The sequence below is a fragment of the Amphiura filiformis genome, chromosome 8 (genome assembly GCF_039555335.1).
Source record: "Amphiura filiformis chromosome 8, Afil_fr2py, whole genome shotgun sequence".
Taxonomy (NCBI): Eukaryota; Metazoa; Echinodermata; class Ophiuroidea; order Amphilepidida; family Amphiuridae; genus Amphiura; species Amphiura filiformis.
The window spans coordinates 39,618,635-39,640,600 of NC_092635.1; the positions used below are offsets into that span (position 1 = coordinate 39,618,635).

General features: G+C 34.6%; 2 protein-coding genes across 5 annotated transcripts in view; one reads left to right on the top strand and one right to left on the bottom strand.

The window, feature by feature from the left end:
• LOC140159013 (RUN and FYVE domain-containing protein 2-like) overlaps positions 1-16,370 on the bottom strand; it is a 73,818-nt gene extending 57,448 nt beyond the window's left edge. For 2 of the 4 annotated variants that reach the window (XM_072182328.1, XM_072182325.1), the window contains exon 1: positions 16,193-16,370. In XM_072182328.1, the coding sequence (XP_072038429.1) occupies positions 16,193-16,370 (178 nt within the window). Of the gene's footprint in view, positions 1-1,645; positions 2,564-16,192 lie in introns of those variants that run through there. The other 2 variants (XM_072182326.1, XM_072182327.1) reach the window with 2 other exon arrangements.
• Positions 16,371-16,607: 237 nt separating this feature from the next.
• LOC140159014 (uncharacterized) lies at positions 16,608-21,653 on the top strand. Its single transcript, XM_072182329.1, has 3 exons — positions 16,608-16,724; positions 18,738-19,253; positions 20,638-21,653. The coding sequence occupies exons 2-3, from the start codon at positions 18,870-18,872 to the stop codon at positions 20,734-20,736; spliced, it is 483 nt and encodes a 160-aa protein (XP_072038430.1). The 5' UTR covers positions 16,608-16,724; positions 18,738-18,869; the 3' UTR covers positions 20,737-21,653.
• The last annotated feature ends 313 nt before the right edge of the window (positions 21,654-21,966 follow it).

Genomic DNA, 21,966 nt, shown 5'->3' on the forward strand with positions numbered 1-21,966 from the left:
ATCTGAACACTTAAAACAAAAGCAGCATCTTAAAGACGCTAAGCCTAATTTTCCAAATGAAGTAATCAATAGATGAAGAATTTTGTTCAGCATATTTTGATACCTAATTTAGCATGATGTGACTTTATTTTCTAAAGTTATACCAAAGGTCCTTTATTTTTAGGATCTTTGATTATACCAATTTGAATAAAAAAGAGAGCATTTCAAAAGCAACAAGATTTACATGTAATAGACTTTTCTCTCAAAACATGCTAATTATGAGCAAATCAAGTGAGTGTTGATCTGTTAGAATAGCCAGTAGGAATCACTCTGAAGGAATAAATAGCCCAAATTTGTCACTTTGAAAATGCTCTCTTTTCAATTCAATTCAGTATAACTTGGAGAAATAAAATATGCAGAACAAAATTATCCATCTAATGATAAACTTTCTTTGGTAATTTAGATTGAGTGCCTTTAAGGGAAGGGGTATGAACGTTTGGACAGTATTTATTGTGGGTCATTAGAGCACATCAGACATATCGAATTGCATTCTGAATACGAAGAGTGTCCTTCTGATATCAAATAATTTTGATTTTTTGAAATTCGCAATGTAACACACATTTTATGGCAAATCATTAAAAATTGATATTTTGATATTTAACAGTACTTGAAGTAAACTTTATAAATCTGATGATTTATACTTAAAGTGTATGTAGGTGGGATGAAAAGCCGACGATCAATTGAAAATGTTGACCTTTCGTATTGAAGATATGGATTTTTTTCCCCAAAACACCAAAAAAAAGGTCTTTTGGGAAAAAATCAATATCTTCAATATAAAAGGTTTAAATTTTCAATTGATCGCCTGCTTTTCCTCCCAGCTACATACACTTTAAGAATATATCATTAGATTTATAAAATTTATTTCGAGGACTGTTATATATCAAAAATTTGAAAAATATCAAATTTTAATAATTTGTCATAAAATTTGTATTATATCGTGAATTTCAAAAATGAAAATTATTTGATATCAGAAAGACATGCTTCGTATTCAGAATGCAATTCGATAAGTCTGAGGTGCTCTCATGTCCCACAAAAAATACTGTCGAAACGCAATAAACGCTCATTCTAGATCCCTTAAGATATTGCTTTTGTTTTAAGTGTTCAGATACTTTTTGTGTGCAGCATATACTTATCCTCCACTCACCAAGTTATTCATAAACAGTTTGAATATTGAACTACACTTTTGAGAGGATCATTGATTGTGTCTTGAACATCAAAACAGGCCCGTACGCAGATTTTTTAACACTTTTTTGGACAAAAAAGGTCCAAATTTTGGGAAGAAAGTCCACTTTTCCTTAAATTGCCCCCCCCCCCCGAAAAAAACACCACTTTTTCAAAATCAGCACCTCCCAAATCAAATCCTGTGTACGGGCCTGCATCAAAATATTGTCACGTGAAGATGATCAATTTAAAGCCGCTATTGGGAAATTTATCAGGAGTACATTTATGTATTTACAACAACTAGAAAGTACTTCAGTAGATCTTTAGCAAAAAATTCTACATAAACCAACAATGAAATGGCAACAGATAACAAAACAATACAAAAGCACTATTTGGGGTGTTCATTTCCAGACCAAAAATCATAGAAACAATGAAATCCTCATACCTTCTTCAATGCTCTCAGGTGACATTGGCAGAGGTGAATACATAAGGGGTGGTGACTGAATTGAAGGAGTTACAGCCAAATCGCTGAGCTCTCTTAGACATAACCACTCCCCATCCACTGATACTCTGAAATTACACAAATACAGCGTCTCCCGGGCCATGGTGATTTTTTTCGGTGGCTGCTTCGATGGTTTAAAAAAAATACTGCAAAGTTTGGTGGGTTAAGAATTTGGCTGTGTTAATTAAGGCGTGTCCTCGAATAAAGGCATTCAAATGTTATTAAATATCTTAAAAGTTAAGAAATTGCATCAGGATAATGTAAAACCAATGTTATTAATGTTACAAAGTATATAATACTGACTCGTAGTAACTTTTTCTGTTTTAAATGCAAAAAATTAGCAACAATTATACAGATGAATTGTAGTCAACAGGTTATAGAGTTCCTCATTCCAATAGCAAATTGACAAAATTTGGCTGTCGGATATAGTCAAGTCGGCCGTGGTACTCCCAAATGCGCATACGGAGAAGCAGCAATTTGAAGGTAAAGTTGACACTCCCCACCAGACTGACAGCAAAAACCATAACAACCATTAATAGGTACACCCACAGCATTGAGGCGTGAGAACAAGTGATCACATGACTAGAAGAACGTACGACACCTTGCTTGTCCAACTATTGCAAACAGATGTTCAGTGATAAACACTCCTCTGCTCTTACTACTCCTTACAGTATCCTTCCCTTCTGTCCAATTCACGGTATGGATTTTATATGCACTGTGCTAATCGCAGGATGCGAGTTCAGATTACCATAAAATCACACAATGACAGATTTGGTTTTATACACCTTGAAGTAGGCACCTCGAATCAGGCATACAATGGTGTAGAGTATTTCCGTCATATCAAGCTAAATGACTGGCCACATGGTAATCACGCCAGTAAGCTAGTGCTCACGCACAAGCACATACACATACATCTCAGACACGGGAATATACCATTATTGTGTGGAGGGGAATATTATTCTTCCTCTCTTGAGTGCATCAAATGCTATGTTCTAGGTATTATTATTTTTTTGTTTTTTGATGCATTCATTCATATGATTTCAATAGCATATGGTCATTTTCACGGTAAAGGGTGTAACTTTGGATTTTTAACATTTTGATCCGTAGTTTTCTAATAAAGCCACAGAATTCCATGATTTTTGGCCACATAAGTCATCTAGTTAGCAGCTACCTTGGGTAGCATAATCATCTTCGGGAGTTACTGCGTTCAGTTTTAGCAGGCTTAAATGTACCTAATATTGCCATTTTGAAAAACTGTAAAAAACAGTAACATTTTTGTAAAACCCTGTGTTTTCTTCAGTTAGTTCATGGATAATTTTTCTTATCCTGAAAGTGCGGTCATATGTTCAGTAAACACTGCCACATTAGATTTAATTGTGAACAGCCCTGTATTTTTGAGAACCGGACTTCGATATTTGTCGTTTGGAGGCTTCATTTTCCGTTAACAATTGTTAACAAACTTTGTGGGTATAGCTTTGGTTCATAATTCTTGGTTATTTCTTCACTTCTTCTTGATTCATAACAGTTGATATCTTAACTTGAAATGGGTAACAAAAATTTGTTGATTTGCAAGCTTTTAAAATTTTTATAAAATCTTGACTTCAAAGAGCCGATTTTCCGTTAACTTTTTTGTAGCCTCCGAAACAAACTGTTCAGCAAGCTTGGGCAAATATAAATAAAAGAGCTCATCCAATCTATTGATCAAAATGTAGCAAAGTAGATCCTCAAGTCACTTGTTTTTAAATCATGGAGATATATATCACCGTTTGAAAATGGGACCCAATACAAACTTTCCGTTAACAATTGAAGCCTCCGAAACAAATGAAGCCTCCGAAACAACAGTAAACTTAATTATCATCTATGCATATCTAAATTGGTATGTTCCATATTGATATCTGCATTGTAATTGTTGCATGATATGTGCAGAATGTCATAAATTTAAAAAAAAATTGATATTATGGTTAATGCTTGAAAATATACTGATATCCAAGAAAGCCCGTTTCGGAGGCTTCACATGCAAATAACACCATACTTAACAAATGGGTGAAAAAATTATCATGTTATAAATCTGCAATATCTGCCGCATAGAATCATTGATTCAATACACACAAGAAAATAACAGCTTAGATGATCCCAACAGTGTTGTTTTCAAAAAAACTACTTCTGCCATGTTTAACCATTGTAAACATGAAGCCTCCGAAACAAAACAAATGACTTGCTGTGATAATTTAATTTTTGTCACAACTGAAATTCAATACTTAGAAGCAAAGCATGAAAATTGGTAATTGTGATATTTTTTACCTATTTTTTCATGTCAACTTGTAGTAGTTAGCCAAATATTTTACTTTTATGATCACCTGTGTTGTTAACTGAAGCCTCCGAAACACAAATCGCTTGAATTGCCAATTCTAAAAATAACTCCAATTTCTGTGAAACTTGGCTGGGAGGTTCCTTTCATCAAGTAGTATTTGTACATGAAGTTAGACATTTAAATTATTTTAGGAACCCAATTAAAACTTTAAAAATATGTTTAAGGTTGGGAAATTTCCATTGCAAATGACCCTTGATGTTAAAAATTTTCAAAATTGCAATTACAAACATAGCAAAACATGGTATAAAATTTAACTTATATCTGTTGACTTACTTTGGAATGGGATTTCACATGTATTCCAGCTTTCATGTCATAATTTTCTGAGCTTATGTAAAATAAATTTTTTCTTAGATTTAACCAAAATGTTATGGAAATGTCAAATTTTTTATCAGAAATCAAAAGGTTTAAGCCTTGAAACACTATTTTACTGGAATTTAAGTTGCTTCTATGCATGATTACAGTAAACAGAAACATATTTAAGTGGTTTGAAATTTTGACCCTAAAAATCAAAAGTTACACCCTTTACTGTGAAAATGACCATATAGTACTGTGTATTGACAGTTCTAGCTCAAAATAGCCAAATAATAAATCTAATTGGAACAAGTTCCTATAAATGTCAAAAATGCACAATGTAAACACAAAACATGTGTTATATCAATTTCCTCTTGTCTCAAAATCAACAAGACATTAATCAATAACCATCAGAGCTAGTAAACCTTTCATATTTCCATTACTGTAGAAAATGCAGTATCTTAACAGCACATTTTGTTTTTCATCAGAAATAGTTGTAATTGTATTTAATCATGACAAAAAAATATATTATATAAATATCCCCAACTGTCTGACATATCTAGCAGACCTTTTGGAATTTAAAAGTGTTAAAGTTACAGTAATTTAAACAATCCAAATGCTGAAATATACATATTTTGTATTTTTCTCAGTAAATTATGATTTCTGCTGAAAGTGCAATTCTACCAAATGTTTGGATTTTTTTCTTCTAGGAAATGGTTTGTTTTTCTGGCTCTAATTTACCCCAAGTTGATATTCTAAGGACTTTAGATGCTGCTGTAGGTAACAGATAAACATAGGATAATGGATTCCTACTTTATATTGTATTTGTATGACTCATGAAAGCAGTGTTCGATTTACCACCTGCATACCTGCACCAGTGCATGTAACATTCCCTCTGTGCATGCAGCTTTTCACTACCTGCCTGCACGCGTGCATGTACGATTTTAGCGCTAGCGATATGACAAGGCAATATACAAAAGTAAACAAGCAGTCAGTCCGATTTGGAAAAACCCAATTGATCTATTTTAACGCAACATCCTGACTTCATTAGAAGGGCTGGCGCAAATCGCGCAATTGACAATTCCTGATACCCCTATCACGTGAGAACTGTCACTTTTTTCATTGACTTCCCTAGTTTTCTACACAGCCAGTTTGCATCGGTCTGATACTTGTCGATCCTAACGAACATTCGAGATAGCCACATACAGTCTGGTCCGAGACTATGACTTCCCTTAGAGGGGCTAGCGTAATGTGACGTCAGTCATCCACCAATTCCCGATACCCTCGCACATGTAGAAGCTGTCATTTTCATTTCATTGAAAAAAAAAGAACCAGAATTTAAAACGTGGGAAATAATTTGTTTACTTACGGAAAATAATCATAATAATGTCCAGCAAAAAAGGAAATAGCTCAAAAAACACTTGCATCATTCTGGAAATTGTGCACCTCGTCGGCGACTAGTTCTAGAACAGATGAAGCCACAGCATCCAGTGTTTTGGCTAAGAAATTGGCGAGTGATCGGCATAAAAATGACAATGATAGTGGAGCCGGGAATATTATTACAAGCTTAACTGACAATGATCGTGATTTTATGTTTGCTTTAATTTTGGTGCATGCACACTTTTTGCTGTGCATGTAGAAATTTTGGGCTACATGCACCAGTGCAGGTAGGAAAAAATTTGTAAATCGAACACTGCATGAAAGCTACAGGTGTGCTATATAAATGAATGTCAAATGTTTTTAGTCCATTCTAGTGCTTCTCATAAAATGATTATATCTAGCATATGAAAACATTTCAACTTTGCTATCTTCAGTAGATGAAAATAAATAAACCTTGCTAATATATCCAAGTTAGATGACAACTGCTATATAACTCAATTTTGCTATATTTAGTAGATGAAAATAACTTAATTTTGCTATCTTCAGTTGCTATCTTCAGTAGATTTATAAGGCCTAAAAAAATTGTTTTGCCCTTTTCGACCGACCCTAAAATCTGACAAAATAAGGTTTTATTTTTTTTCCATATTTGAAAATGTTTTGCCTGTTTGTAATTCATACTGCATAACTCTTGATTAAAAAAACAAACCTAATATACCCTATAAGTCATGGTTTACCATGGTATTTTGTGGTGAACTTACATTTCTTGATATTGTATGTGGCAAAAAGCAAAAAACAACACAAAAGTAAAACGACCGACAGCAGTATTGATGAAGTTGAAGCCCTAATTCAAATGTGACTTTTTATGTGTAGCTAATTTATATACTGACAGTATATAAATTACAGATTCATGTAAATGCCTTATTTTGTCTTTTAAAAATACACAGCTTTCAGCTGAACCACTAGCAGGCTATGTTAGAACAAATTAAAAGATAACCCAATTTTGCTATCTTCAGTAGATAACCCAATTTGCTATCTTCAGTAGATAACCCACTTTTGCTATCTTCAGTAGATAACTCAATTTTGCTATCTTCAATAGATAACCCAATTTTGCTATCTTCAGTAGATAACTCAATTTTGCTATCTTCAATAGATAACCCAATTTTGCTATCTTCAGTAGATAACTCAATTTTGCTATCTTCAATAAATAACCCAATTTTGCTATCTTCAGTAGATAACCCAATTTTGCTACCTTCAGTGGATAACTCAATTTTGTTATCTTCAGTAGATAACCCAATTTTGCTACTCTCAGTAGATAACTCAATTTTGCTACTTTCAGTAGATAACCCAAATTTGCTATCTTCAGTAGATACGTGTAACCCAATTTTGTTATCTTCAGTAGATAACCCAATTTTGCTACTCTCAGTAGATAACTCAATTTTGCTATCTTCAGTAGATAACCCAATTTTGTTATTTTCAGTAGATAACCCAATTTTGCTATCTTCAGCAGATAACCCAATTTTGCTATCTTCATTAGATAACTCAGTTTTGCTATCTTCAGTAGATAACCCAATTTTGCTATTTATCTTCAGTTTTGTTACTTTCAGTAGATAACTCAGTTTTGCTATCTTCAGTAGAAAACCCAATTTTGCTACCTTCATTAGGTAAGTCAATTTTGCTATCTTCAATAGATAACTAAATTTTGCTATCTTCATTAGATAACCCAATTTTGTTACCTTCAGTAGGTAAGTCAATTTTGCTATCTTAGATAACCCAATTTTGCTATCTTCAGTAGAAAACCTAATTTTGCCACCTTCAGTAGATAACTCAATTTTGCTATCTTCATTAGATAACTCAGTTTTGCTATCTTCAGTTGATATCTCTATTTTGTTATCTTCAGTAGTTCAGTAGATAACTTAATTTTTGATTTTTTCAGTCAATTTCAATTTTCAGTAGGTAACACAATTTTGCTGTCTTCAGTAGATATCTATTTTATTATCTTTAATAATTTTGCTACATTCAGTAGATCAAAATATTTTTATTGCAATGACCAAGAAAGCAACAGCCAATTTTCATCAATTCATTTTCATATGCCCTAAGGTTTGTATAATTTGACAAAATCACATGTGGATTAAATTTGATTTTAGAACAATTGTGAAATACTCCATGCACTACCGTAACTATAAACTTGACTGCAATGTAATACACAGGGTGTGCTGGGTTAACCAGAATTACATGTATACGGTACCTAAATTTATTTTTTGTGAATTCATTACAGTCGCATATAAATCAGACACTGAATGTGTGCAATTACCGGGGATAAGTAGACATATATAACTATATATTGCCATACACTTCAAAATTACCTATCAAAACTCCCCTGTCATCACAAATGAATGTTTCTCAGTGTAAACCTTATCCGACTGAATGAGGCAAGCTTCTACTAGATGCTAATTTATTATTTTATGAATGGGGTTGCCTTTCTTCTATCATGTGGTTGTGGTAAAGATTTCCAAAAAAATTCTGCTGTTGTGTTTGATATCTCAAATGATTGCTACCAAGTTCATCTTTGTTTCATTATAACTCTTACTCATTTGGTTCATTCAAAATTCATTTAAACCCGAAATATTTTGATAGCTTCATATTAAATCCAACAGATTGCAAGCATAAATATTAAAAATATCATGCATCATTTATAAAATTAAAGACCTATTGCTTTGCAAGATTACTTTTTTTGTTACAAAAAGCTATAGCAATGCCAAGCTCACAGGCACTTCAATACATCTTGGGAATTAGCTACCTTGGCATTTTATAACCGTTACTAAAAATATAGAACACACAAGAGCATTGGTCACTTCAAGTTCCTGTTGTTTATTCTGGAAAATATGCTTATAATATTCCAAGGGTTTTACAAGCTTCTTCCAAGGGTGGTTGAAAGGGCATTTCATCATCGATGTGCTGGATATTTAATTTTTTGTAAAAATATTTTTCACATTCTGTGCAATTTAGGTAGATTTTGTGACATACGAAGAACTGATGAAAATAAATAAGTAAATAAGTAAAAAAAAATTAAAAAAAAAAAAAAAAAAAAATGTAAAAAAAAATTTAAAAAAATAAAAAATAAAAAATAAAAAAATAAAAAATAAAAAAATAAGTAAATAAATAGATAAAAATAACTTTTATAACACAAATAATAGCTTGTACATGACACTGGCTTGTTAAGTGATATGCATTTGACTCCAAGTAACCACAGAAAAACTGATTCAATTCAAGGTATTATGTTACACACAAAATAAAAAATAAATAATTTAAATCAACAAGAAAGAAAGAACAGTTTACCAACCCAAAGTGTTACAATTAAACAAGACAACTTGTTTAATTATAAAATTTTAGGTTGGAAAACTGTTCTTTCTTTCTTATTTAAAATTATATTCAGTTTCCTCTTGTTGCGAGCAATCGTTTCCCACTGTGTTTATTTGTTCTCGTGCAGGATGCCTCATTACATACTTACTAAAAATCACCAAACAAGAACTACATTTTTACCCGATTTACAAATTATCAGTAGAACATCAAAATGGCAATTATCTAAACATGATTCTATAGATTATAATACTGCTTGTCTGTAGCCGTGTGAATACTGTATTCTAGCATGCTACCACCACACTTGCACGCAACTGCCTGGTTTACAAATAGAGGGCATACATCAATAGTACCTGGGCATGCATGCCTCAATGAAAAAAACAATAATTATCAGTGAAGTGTAACATATGTTGCATTAATACAATCCACTGATATGAAATGAAACAAATCAAGCCAAATACACAAAATAAAAGGTATTTTACATTTTCCAATTATACATTGCTGATGGGTTTTTTTTTTAATATCTGAAAAGCAAGACAAAATTAGAAAAAATATGCACCAGCTGGGCTTCAACATGTTCAACTTAACTAGACATATCTATATTTGTGCTACATAATGTTTAAAGGTCCGTAATACGATCGACAGCATCACCCCCCCCCCAATTTTCTCATTGTTGATAAGTTTTTGGTATCACATAATAGATCATATTTTTCTCATTACCATCCTGAAATTAGATGCTCAATCGATGTATTTCCTAAGAAATCGTGCCAAAACAGGTGAATTGTGTTTACAAATTTCACATTCTGGGTAGACCAAATGAAATTTGGTTATTCAAGACGTTTCACTCTGATACTAATAATTAGAAAAATAGATCAAAATAATCATGATTATTATAGCGCCCTCTATTGAGGGCGCTATAATGATATACACAAGAGTAAAGAAATACATAATTGGGGAAATAAAAGCATGACCTTATCTTGTCAAGCATGATACGGAGTCGGGGAACATGAAAAAAAATAAGAGCACCTACCCCCATTAAAAATTGATTATTTAATTAATTAATTAAAAATAAAATAATGAAAAATCATTTTTTCATAAAAAAAAAATGAAACAAAAAATGTGAAATGTACATTATATACACCGAAGAAGAAATACTTCAGGTGCAAATTGAATGAGATATCTTATCAAAATTATATTTTGGTGTAGTGGTATATAGTGACCCGCTCTGACGAAACCAGGAAAAAGCCTTATTTTTGACATTTCATGGTTTGTATGAAAATGTAAGCACTGACAATAAGCTTTAAAATGATTCCAAAATTATATAAATAGCATGAATACTTTTCAAGATAATTTTGTAAATGATACCTTGATATTTTTGCCAAATTGCTATTCTGACTAATGGGCCAATTAGTTTCCTGCCTTACACAGGATTGAATAGGGATTATCATAGTTCAACTGTTATTTGTTGAAAATTAAACCTCTTTTTAATAAGTACTTTCAAGGATTTGAATGTCCCACAGTCAAATACCATGAAATTAAGAATTCCAAAATTTGATTTTTTGGGGGGAATGTCATCTTTAAAGACCAGAATGTAATTCACACGTACCAACGTATTGGCTTGCTAATTGTGCTAATTACTCACATTTACTCTGAAAATATTCTTGTTTTTCACATAGATGCAAAAAGGGGACAATATTTGAAATTGTATAGATTTTAAGACAATCCATGGTCGTTGGGCAGGAAAAACCTCCAATGTGTTTGTGGCCCTGAACATGTTTAAAGCAAAACTCCCAAGCGGTTACATAGGTTTTGTTTTAAACATGTTCAAGGGCCAATGACACACAAATTATCCTAAACCAATAGGGTTACCCAATAAGTACCCAAAAAAATTGCAGTGTGTATTTCGAGAACGAAATTAGAGTGGCCTACATTGTATAGAGCAGTGTAATACAAATACCGTATTCGTTCGAGTATAGTCCCACGCTCGAGTATAGTCCCACCCAGTGTTCGAAATAAGCACTTAATCCTCTTGTCCAAAAATCACTGGGGACAACCAAATTGAGCTATGTACTTATCCCCTGGACAACCACTATATTTTACCTCCAAAAATATGACACATTTTGGGGACAACCAAAATGTTTTGAGGACAAGCAGAATTTATGCTTTTGTTGTGCTTTTGGAATTTAATAGAGTATGACATGAAAACAAATTATCAATTTTCCTATTAAAAACACAAAACATTGTGCAAATTTTTTTTTTTTTTTGGGTCAACCATGAATGATCCTAGCATTTAGGTCTAGGTCCAGGGCCACTCCAAAACCGAAAAAAACTTTAAAAAAACCCAACTATACTCTGACCAATACGGTAATCAAGCATAAGTCGCAAATTTATGCAAATCTGAATCAAGTGAAATTTTGGGAATAAGCTTTTTTTGTGGATCCATATCTACTGACAAATGTCATAAAAAGAGGATGCTAGGATCTCAAAATGAAATTTCCAATACATGCTTTTGATTATTATGACTATAACCAGGGTTAACATGCTGCCTAAAACAGCGTTCAAACTAGCTGGTATCGCGTAGCAAAATGCTACACAATTTTATTTGTATTGACTTCACAATCCGATACCAATGACAAATTTAAATTCCAATAAATTTCCATATAATGTTCCAGCTGGCTTGTTTGTCCAGCATGGAACCAAGACTAGCGATATGTATGCACATGACGCCGTAAAAATGCAGTCCACGCAGGACATATGGCACATCGCAACCTCTCTATTTTTTGTCAAGTCATATCATCATGCAAGCCTTCAGATCAGATTTGATGTGAATCCGCGAATCCGATTCACGATATATTCACACAAAATTGCGTCTACGCAAATCTGTTTGGCTTCGCCTAGCATTTATAAGCTTACTTGAATTCTGATTTACTGGTTGATGCATCTCCCGTCATGCAGAACTCAAGGCCCCCCTCGGAGCTTATGTTTAATGTCTTTGAGCGGGTACCCTTTGGAGCACTGGCTGTTGCATAGATTCCAAAAATCATTGCAGAAATTTAAGGGCCATTTCTCTTGATTGGGGTAACTCCCGCTCATTGAGCCTCAAGTATGAGCCCCCTCCCAGAGCTTATCTTTGAGAAGGCATCCTTTGGAGCACTTTGGCTGGGGCTAGCTCCCTATTCCAAAGAGCATTGAGGAAACTTGAGGGCCAGTTCACTTGATATTCAGAATGCAGCCACTTTTGCTCAAGTAAGAACCCCACTCCCCCTCCAGCGTTAAAAACAAAAGAATTAACGAAAAATTATTTTTAAGAATCTATGGGTTTATGATAATTAATTGTCACTGCATTTATATATTCCATTATTTAGAACCAAAGTGTATACATCCCTCAATACATACAGTGATTATGAAAATCTGCTAGTGCTAAACTGGTAGTGCTACATTGTATGCAATGCAATCATGTGGGGATAGATTAGGAAAGGACCACTTTTGCATTCTACGCCGAATCATAGTCGCTGCAGAATGAGAATCTATCAGCATCTACAGCATGAGCCCATTCGCTCACCTTCATTTTGCACCTTCTCAACAAAGTATTAAAACATTTATATGTTCAAAAGAACTACATGTATGATGTACATTTATTTACCGTGTGGACTATTTATTAGATATTTGAAGAGTAATTGCAGGAAAATAAGTTCAAAATTAGTATTTTAAAACCCACTTCAAAGCTGTCAAAATTTACCAGGAATGCACATGATTTATAATATGCAATGATTCATTAGTCTTGCCAGCAAGACTTCAGTCTTTATCATAAACATAATGACATCTACGGACCATAGATAGACATGTCCACATTGCTTATTATAGATGGCGACATTCAATCCAAAAAGTTTGGACCACAGTAGCTCACAGTCAATGGCTTAACTGTGTAATCCCCATAGGGAAATACAAAAATGTGAAATTTCGACACCAGAAACTTGACGACCTAGTCTAAAAAGTGCTGGTACTTTATCCTTGATACAGAAGTCAGCATGGAGTGAAAGTTAGATTTCATAAAATAAAATCGCCTTTGTTTAAAATGGATCATCGTGGTAAAAAATGATGCATTACATGCTTTTTTTGTACAGTAAGTCATTGTAAGGCATTGTCAATGATGGTCGCAGAAAGTGCAGTTTTTAAAAAACAGACATTTGCCCATAACTTTGCTAATTTTTGACCTACAGACATGGTTGACCCCTCATTTTTTAAGTTAAATAATCACCTTTTTAAACAAAATAATTTCCATGTGAAATATCCTACTTGAAAATTTTGTGAACATGCCTACCATAGAGTCGATGGTTACAGTTTCTGGAACTAATGATTCATATACAACTTCCGGTTTTAGTCTACATGTATTAATTAACTCTGGTAGGTACAAAAGGCAAACCTTAATTAACACATTTGTTAGTCAGCCAAATTGGCCCAAACACAACACACATATTTTACACAGAAAATTAAAAGAAAAGCTATATATCAAAAAAAAAAAAACATAAATATGTCATTGTACCGTACTTCACTTGATCAAATAGGCCTATATACCTGGTAATTTATTTTTGTGTTGAGAGGATTGCACATGGAATTTTAAAGGGATTTTAATGGTAGTTCCACGTACAAAAGCTGCTCTATCATGAGACTCATGCTTGTGCAAGATGGCCGAGTGGTTAAGGCGCTGCCGGCCGGATTATACGATCGACGAGGGTTCGAGCCTTGGGCTTGCCTACTTAGGTGAAAATTCTCTTCCCTCCAAAAAGTTCCTTTATGGTCGGGAATCCTTCAATTAAGTTCAGTAATTTAATTTCAGAATTTAATTGAAGAATTTCTTCTCGCCCCCATACACTGCTTAGCACGTGCAGATATAGGTGAGTGAATTCGTGATGAGGTTTTCTTGTTTCAACGATCCGATAGTAGGATATGAGGCGAGGCTAAAAGGTCTTACGCATGCTTGCGCCGGTGGTACTTGTGTTCGATGTTCTTGAAATCTACAAAAACGCTTCATTCGCTGGTACCGTTTCAGGCCGTGTTACTGAACAGGCCCTCGAAATCATGATAGCAACGCGCTATGCCGTTCCCAGAAAAAAAATTGAGGTCACAGAAAAAAAAATTGGAAAAAAAAAAAAAAAAAAAAAAAAAATCGATTTTTTAAATTTTTTTTAACAATTTTTCTAAGTTTTTTGAAATGTTTTCCTACCCACCCACAAACCTTACTGCATGTATTCAAACCACCCAAGCCCAACTAACCTTTTACATAACCCCAAACCCTTGCCCTTACCCCCAAAAGGGAATTAGGGTAGAAATTGATTTCACCTGAAAATGACAGAAAATCTGACCTATATATAGTTAATGTTTTTAAATGCATTGCATGAATGTGTTTATAACGTTTTAATTACCTTAAATTTGCCTCATTTCAATTTTCATGGAAATTGTTATTTTTATTGCTAATAAAATAAAAGAGAAACCTTTCACATAATTTTGGAAATTTGAAAAAATTCTAAAATTCTGGAAATAAAAAAAAGAAACATTTAAGTGCAAAAGCTTTTTTCTTCTGGGTAAGAACTTTTTTCTTACATCCAACAGCTTTTTTATTGCAGGGTAGAAATTTGATAAATAGGTCATCATATACAAAATGCATGCATGGACCTATTTATCAAATTTCTAACCTGCAAGCAAAAGGCTGTTGCATGCAAGAAAAAAATTCATACCCAGAAGAAAAAAGCTTATGCACTGAAATGTACTTTTTTTTGTATTTTCTGAATTTTAGATTTTTTTTTTTAAATTCCAAAATTATGTGAAAGGTTTCTCCTTCCTATAATAAGCCATAAAAATAGCTATTTTGATGAGATGAGGCTAAATAAAGTAAATGAAACTTTATATTCATGCACATGCTATATACATGTAGGTCCGATTTTGGGGTGAAATCAATTTCACCCCTACTTCTCTTTTGGGGGTTGGGCAAGGGTGTTACTGTTTATAATAGGCTTGGTTGGGTTTGTATATATTTATAGTAAGGTTTGTGAGATGGGCTAGAGTTTGTGTAAGGCCAGGAAAAACATGTTATTAAAATTTATGCTATAATTACTTGACCATGTCGGAAATGAATCCCACAAGATAATTATGAAGATGAGGAAGTCCAACACTCAACTCTTGTTCATTGTTGTATTGTAGAGCATAAAATGTACTAATGTAGCGTATTTTACACATTACTCTTATCATACAATGCATTCTTCATGCACATTTATTACCCCCCACCTGCATGGGGGCCCCTCACGTACCCGAAGAGGGGGGTGTCAAAAATTTTATGAATCATAGTTTTTATATTGTGCATTATATATATATCAATTTCAGCCATGTAAGCCATGTTATTAGGCAAAGAAAAAACTTTGAAGAATGTGTCTCATGTACAAAAGTATAGGAAACTGAATAATTAAAACCACTTTTTTAGGATGAAGGAAGCATTTTTTTCAAAAACATCTGAAACATGCCAAGAATTACTTTAACATAGATATATGCATTTTTTATGTCAATGGCCTCTTTTGGGGTGCTAAAATCGCCTGGGCTCGACCCCTGCGGAGGGCTCTGCCCCCTCGACCCCAGCAGGAGCTCTGCCTCCTCGACCCACATGATGGATAATATTTCAGAGGTTTTTTTATCAAAGCAGCCCACTCTCATGCCTGAATTTATAGAGCCTCAGAATGGTGATTTCTTACTTTAAAAAGTCTAAAATCCATGAGCTTTTTAGACCTTTTGAGCCCCTGGACCCCAACTGTTAAGGGCAAGCGACAAGGCGCTCGCGAATTTCACAGAAAATTTAGGGCAACATAGTTTAAGTTCCGACCCAGACAGGAAATATTTTTCCTATGCCCTGTTACTGAAGGTGGACCGGACCCTGCTGGTTCACTGGGTTTTACAGGGAACCAGGGGCTATTTTCAATGAACCAGGGGCTAAATAGCCCCAGGCCCCCACTTATTTCCCAGCCTGGCCAGTATCCCAACATCAACAAGAACAAGGTCAAGGAAAAGACTGACGAATTCTGCACCAACTTTGACAACGTACTTACCTCGCCGTTTTCCCGTTAATTTCTTCTGATCGGGCGGCGACTTTGAGCTCGAATCAGTTTTCTGTATGGAAGCCAGTGATTCATCACCTCTTTCATTCACGTTAGTCCTTTTTTGAGGTGGAGAAAGGCCTATGTTTTCCTTCGACTTTCCGTCGACTGCATCACTGGGCGCCGCCATCTTTTTGATACTGGGCATGCGCAAGACTCGTCTCTTTCAGTATGATTAAAATTTTGTAATAAAATCTTCACCTGAATTTGCACTTATTTGTTTTCTTTTGTCTTTTATTAACAAAAGTAAATAATCTCCTAATATATTTGACAAATATTAATCCAAAATATTGTCAAAACAGATTTAAAAGATGATTTAAATATAAACTAATAAATTACATGGTGCAATGCGGATGATTACACTTTTTTACAGTTGCCCAGCAGTGCAGGCTGTACTTTTCATCAATTTTAATGATCATGTTTTTACAATAATAACATGAAATTGTGAATTAACTTTAACTGGGCTGGAGTTCCAAGTTCCAATGTGAGTATGGGATTGTGACATAATCATTCAGTATGAGGGATAAATTTTAATTTATAAATAAGCTTACATTAATACAATTTACCGTAATTTGTGTAAATCATGAAATGGAATCATACTCATGATCAATGCAGATCATGCCAGTGTTGCTTATAAAAGTTTAACGCAGAGCTTTGCGTGTCCTTCCATACAAGGGTGCCGATCTGTGTCGATCAATGTTTGGACACATATTAATCGGCCACTCTCAGATTATCAGTTTGTCATGTTTGTTGCTATGAATGATGAACATGAATGATTGTCAGCAGAGGATTGATTCAGCCAATCAGAACCCCTCTTCCATGACTTCCGTGTTTACACTCTGCATCAGGGTCTTAAGCTGGTTTCATACTACCCTGCCGCTTGCCGCTGAGCGGCGTGGCGCACGCGCATTGCAGACAAACGGACACAATCAAGGCTTGTCATTGGTTGAAACGCCCTGAAAGTATGCTGGGGGCATTAGACTTAGCTAGCCACCCGTCTGGCCGTCATTTTAGATGGCCAGTTTGCTCCTGGGACGGGCAAAATTAATGCCTTTGACAGATGCTATATTATAAATTGTATGTTTTGAGAAGCTAATTGCCCTTTTTAGTAGACCCAATTCAGAACAAGGCCATATCAGCACATATTTGAACTCTTTGAACCCCCAATAGGCTATAGATGTCTGGTAAATGTTTTAAAGGTCAAATTAGGACAGACAATTTTATTCAAATGACGGGCACCCCTCAATTTCTAGCTAAGACCCTGCTCTGCATGCTCTCAAAATGCCGTTCTAGACATCCACCCCACTAGCATGCTACCTAAGCAAGCATTTTAATCTTATGTCGTTATGAGGGTGAGATGGGCGAGCGGTCTTGTCTTGTCTTGTCTTGTCTATACCTACATGTTTTGGTGAATGTCAATAATTTTATTGATTGTTCTGGGTATTTTGATACCTCATTCAGTACAATACAGCTTTATTTTCTTTACTTTTACCTTATTAAAAGTGTTTGAATAAAAAGCATTTGAATAAAATAGCATGATTGATAAATTTGATATGAATCTCAAATTCTGTATGGAAGTATTCTCAACGCTGACACCGCCAAATGTAATCGTTCCTCACCAAAGAAAGGCAACCGCTCTCTCATGACAATTTGACAAACTACTTACCGGTACTGTGGTATTTCGCTTATAATGTCCATTGCCAATAAAACGCATGATGCAGAGTTCGCAGGCCGTTGATGGGGGACTTCAATATGAAATGGATATTGGTGTAGGGCTGGTACTTTCACAGTAACCAGTAAAGGGCATTCAGTGAGTGCAAAATATTAAAACAATATTGGGTAATTTGGGTAATTTTTGGCATTTAGTGAGAGCAAAATGTACAAAAGATGAGGTCATTGGGTCAGGGTGAGACTTGCATAAAAGTTGGAGTTGTGGTTTTCTTAAAGTGGCCATTTTATGCCCAAATAAGGATGCTAGTAGGGCACTTTGCATTAAACATGCAAACAATCTTTAAAACAGAAAAGGAAAAACTAAGAAAATTCTTTAAAACCAACCACTATTTTCAGTCAGAAAAGAGTCCCAGAGTATTTCAGCTTTATAGTTCCGCACTTGGGCTTGAGCACTGATAAATGCCTCATCACTGGGTTAAAAAACTTGGAACTGACTTGCAATCTTTGCCATATTCAAGGGCAGTTTTGTACATGTATGTCTGATGACATAAGCCTTTTTTTATATGCTTCTTCGATTCTACTCAGCAAACTGGGACCCGCACAAAGCAAAAGTGCCTGCTAGTTGTTTAAAATTAAGCAAATCTTTAGTTCATTTTAGACCTTGTCCTCAACAAATAAATATCCTACATTGTATACCTCAGTGCATACTTTTAGACATGGCCTAGGTGGAGGGTAACCCCTGGCAGGCACTCAACCAACATATTGGTGTGCGGGATCAGTTGCAATAATACTTAACATTATTGAAATCCTTTTATTCTTCCTCCAGAAATTGAAGCCAATGCTGGCAATGGAATTAACCTCAATGTAGACTTACTTCCATGAGGTAAATTGGGTGCTTGATTTTTATCAGCTGCTGTACAGACTATTGCTTCATACTCTCTGAACATTGTTATAGACAATGGCTGATGACGACCACTTGGATGAAAGAGAAGTACTCACACCGGACGAATTATGTGCAGAGATAAGCAAAGACTTTGAAGGTCTAGAAATAACTGAAGATGAAACGGAAACATTGTTGCAGGAGGCTTTGTCACTTAACAAAAGACTTAAGGCAGAATTAAGGCGTCAAAGCCATCCTGAAGGAGGTACAGGACTTGCCTCATCATTAGATTCCTCGCCATTAGCTGCTAAGCCTCCAAGACATGGAGGAAAAGGTGCTAGGACTTTGTTACCACCAATTAGAAATAATGTGAAACCTCATGGTGCTGATTCATCATCGAAAAAATCACCTGCACAAAAAGTTAAGAAGATGACAAGTGACAGAACATCTCTAAGTGCTGGGGTATGTTTATAATTGTATGTTATCAATTTTATTTAGTGACATAATTTTATGAACAAAACATTTTGAAATGCTTCAGTCTTTCAGAATTGGGTGTACATGCATGATACTATCCATTCGCTATTTTCAATATTTAACTTGTGAGTAACATGGACAGACTAATATTAAAGTTCTATTGAAACAATTCAATAGAGGTGATGGTATTTGCCAGAACAGGTTAGGGATAGGGTTAGGGCTTCCGGCAAATACGGTCATCGTCACTCTCAATTAATCATGTGCATGGGTAGAAATATTGTATTGAAAACTTTCAAATCAATATGAATTTTAATTGAAACTAAGGGGGGGCTCCTGAATGTGCAGTAAGGTAGGTCTGCTAAGAATACGGGATTTTGGAGGCCAAAAAACGCACGTCCCGATTTTCCAAAAAACACAATAATCCGCCAAAAACGCAAAATCTAAATTTTGGCGATTTTTAATTTATTTTTTTTGCGGATTTGGAGAGTCCCTGGACCTAACATCAAGTGCTACCATCATCAAAAAAAATTTGAAAAAAAAAAAATAAAGAAAATAAAAAAAATAAAAATTGAGTTTTTAAAACATATTTTATGGATTTAGAGAGTCCCTTGACCTAGAGTGAAGTACTGCAATCATTTGTGGTTGATTTTTTAAAATTTGGAAAAAAGTTACCAAAAATTACAAGTTTGTATCCAAATGGGACTGATTTGTAACTTGTGTTCACTGCATAGTCTATTGAAGATATAAAAATGCATTGGTTTTGTACACCAGTCTATATCTTAAATAGATTTTGAAGTGAACTCAAGTTACAACTTGGTCCCATTTGGATACAAACTTGTAATTTTTTGTAACTTTTTTTCCAATTTTTTTTTAATGATGGTAGCACTTGATGTTAGGTCCAGGGACTCTCCAAGTCCGCGAAAAAAAAATTAAAAATCGCAAAAAAAAAAAAAAATGCGTATTCTTAGCAGCCCTACAGTAAGGTCTATCAAATTATGACTTGCAATATTTATTGGGTCAATACTCAATATCGCACAATCCTGATGAATCTATAATTTGCGTATCACTTTGTCTTTTCTCTATATCTTGACCCAAACTCAAAGTTAAGATTTACATGTACATGTAACTTGAAATGTTTAGGAACGGCCTAAGCTTCATTTATTTGATATCTTGTGTTTCTTTGAGGTGGTTTAACATGTCCATTAGTCCAACATGCTCAAAATGTAGTCTTTTGAAGCGTGGTTCTTGGCTTTTTTTAGCAATTTGCTTCAGCCTGGTCCTATCATGACTCAAGTGTTTCAGCATGGTAGGACAGGTCTGTTAAAATATATTACTGTGAACTTATGTTGTGTTTAAATTCTTTGTATTACAGAGTACAACCAGGAAGCCATCAGCAAGTAAAGGAAAGCCAAGAGGCAGCAGATCAGCAGACAACAGACGACCAGAGTGGAATGACAGGTTTTCATTTTGAGAAGATTTATCTGAAATATAATCTTATTAAATTTTTAAGTTTTACCAGTACTTGGTTTGAAAGAATAAGAGCTGATCTTTTATAGATTTCAGTTGATTGTGGAATACCATCAAGCATCACACATACTCTAGACATAAAAATGTACAACAGTTCTGTTGTGATTCTAGACAAATGTTTGATAATACCATAACCACATTGGTATAAGCCCACCTGCAAAATTGTATAAGCCCACCCTCTAGTTTTTCAAAAATATTCTAGAAACAAAGCTGCACCTGCATGAGTATAAACCCAGTACTTTTGGCTTAATACATGAACAAAACCTTGTTTTAGTCCATCAAATGATGTCAGAAAATGGTAGGAAAGATGATCTGAGACGAGTTAATAGACACATGATTCATGCCTTACAATGTATTCTACCACTGCCAAGTCCCGTGCTACATGTAGGAGGTCTAGGTTTAACCGCTCAGCAGGTAAATAAGTTATACTGGCTAAAGTGGTCTGACATGTTCAGTGAATAAGTTAAGCTACAATTGATTTGGTCAGCCCAGTGACATGATAGGCAAATCTTACTGCTTTCATTGACAACTTCACATCCTATATTATTATATAGGATGTGAAGTTGTCAACAAATTTTACTGGATTAAAAAAATATCCTGTTTTGCCAAATGAAGCATAGCTAAGTTCTAATCCTTAGTTTTAACTGGCTAGGCAACTTTTAATGTTTGGTTAATTTTTGGAAATAAAGACCAAGAACATGCATTGTTTTAGAGCATTTTTCGATGCTGTGACAATCAAGCCCAAAGACTTGTACATGTAGTTGTACAATGTACATACATGTAGAGCAGGCTTCCTCAAATAGATTTGTTGAAACGCCACATGAAATTAAAAAAACACTGCAAAGCGCCACTCAATGGCTGCAAATTGCAGGGAGTCAGTTCCCCCTCTGAAGCTATTGATTTTTTTAAATTTGATGTGCAAATGACGCCATTTGGTGCAACATTTTGTATACTATTTTAGCCTGTCTTTACAAGGATAACATGGGAATCGCATTGTTTATTTATTTAAAAAAAAAATCTAAACGGCGCCGCGCGCCACTCGGGAAGCCACGGCGTGCCACATTTATGCCAAGCGTGCCGCTATTTATGGAGCCCTGATGTAGAGTAATTTCAAGTTATGCATTCCAATTTTTGGAAAACACATTTCCTAATCTATTTCATAACCAATTATTAA

What these genes read in the sequence shown, in the direction of transcription:
- LOC140159014 (XM_072182329.1), top strand. Translation starts at nt 18,870, where the DNA reads ATGGCTGATGACGACCACTTGGATGAAAGAGAAGTACTCACACCGGAC. An exon ending in GAACATCTCTAAGTGCTGGG is followed by an intron (nt 19,254 to 20,637) that starts GTATGTTTATAA and finishes TTTGTATTACAG; the next exon opens with AGTACAACCAGGAAGCCATC.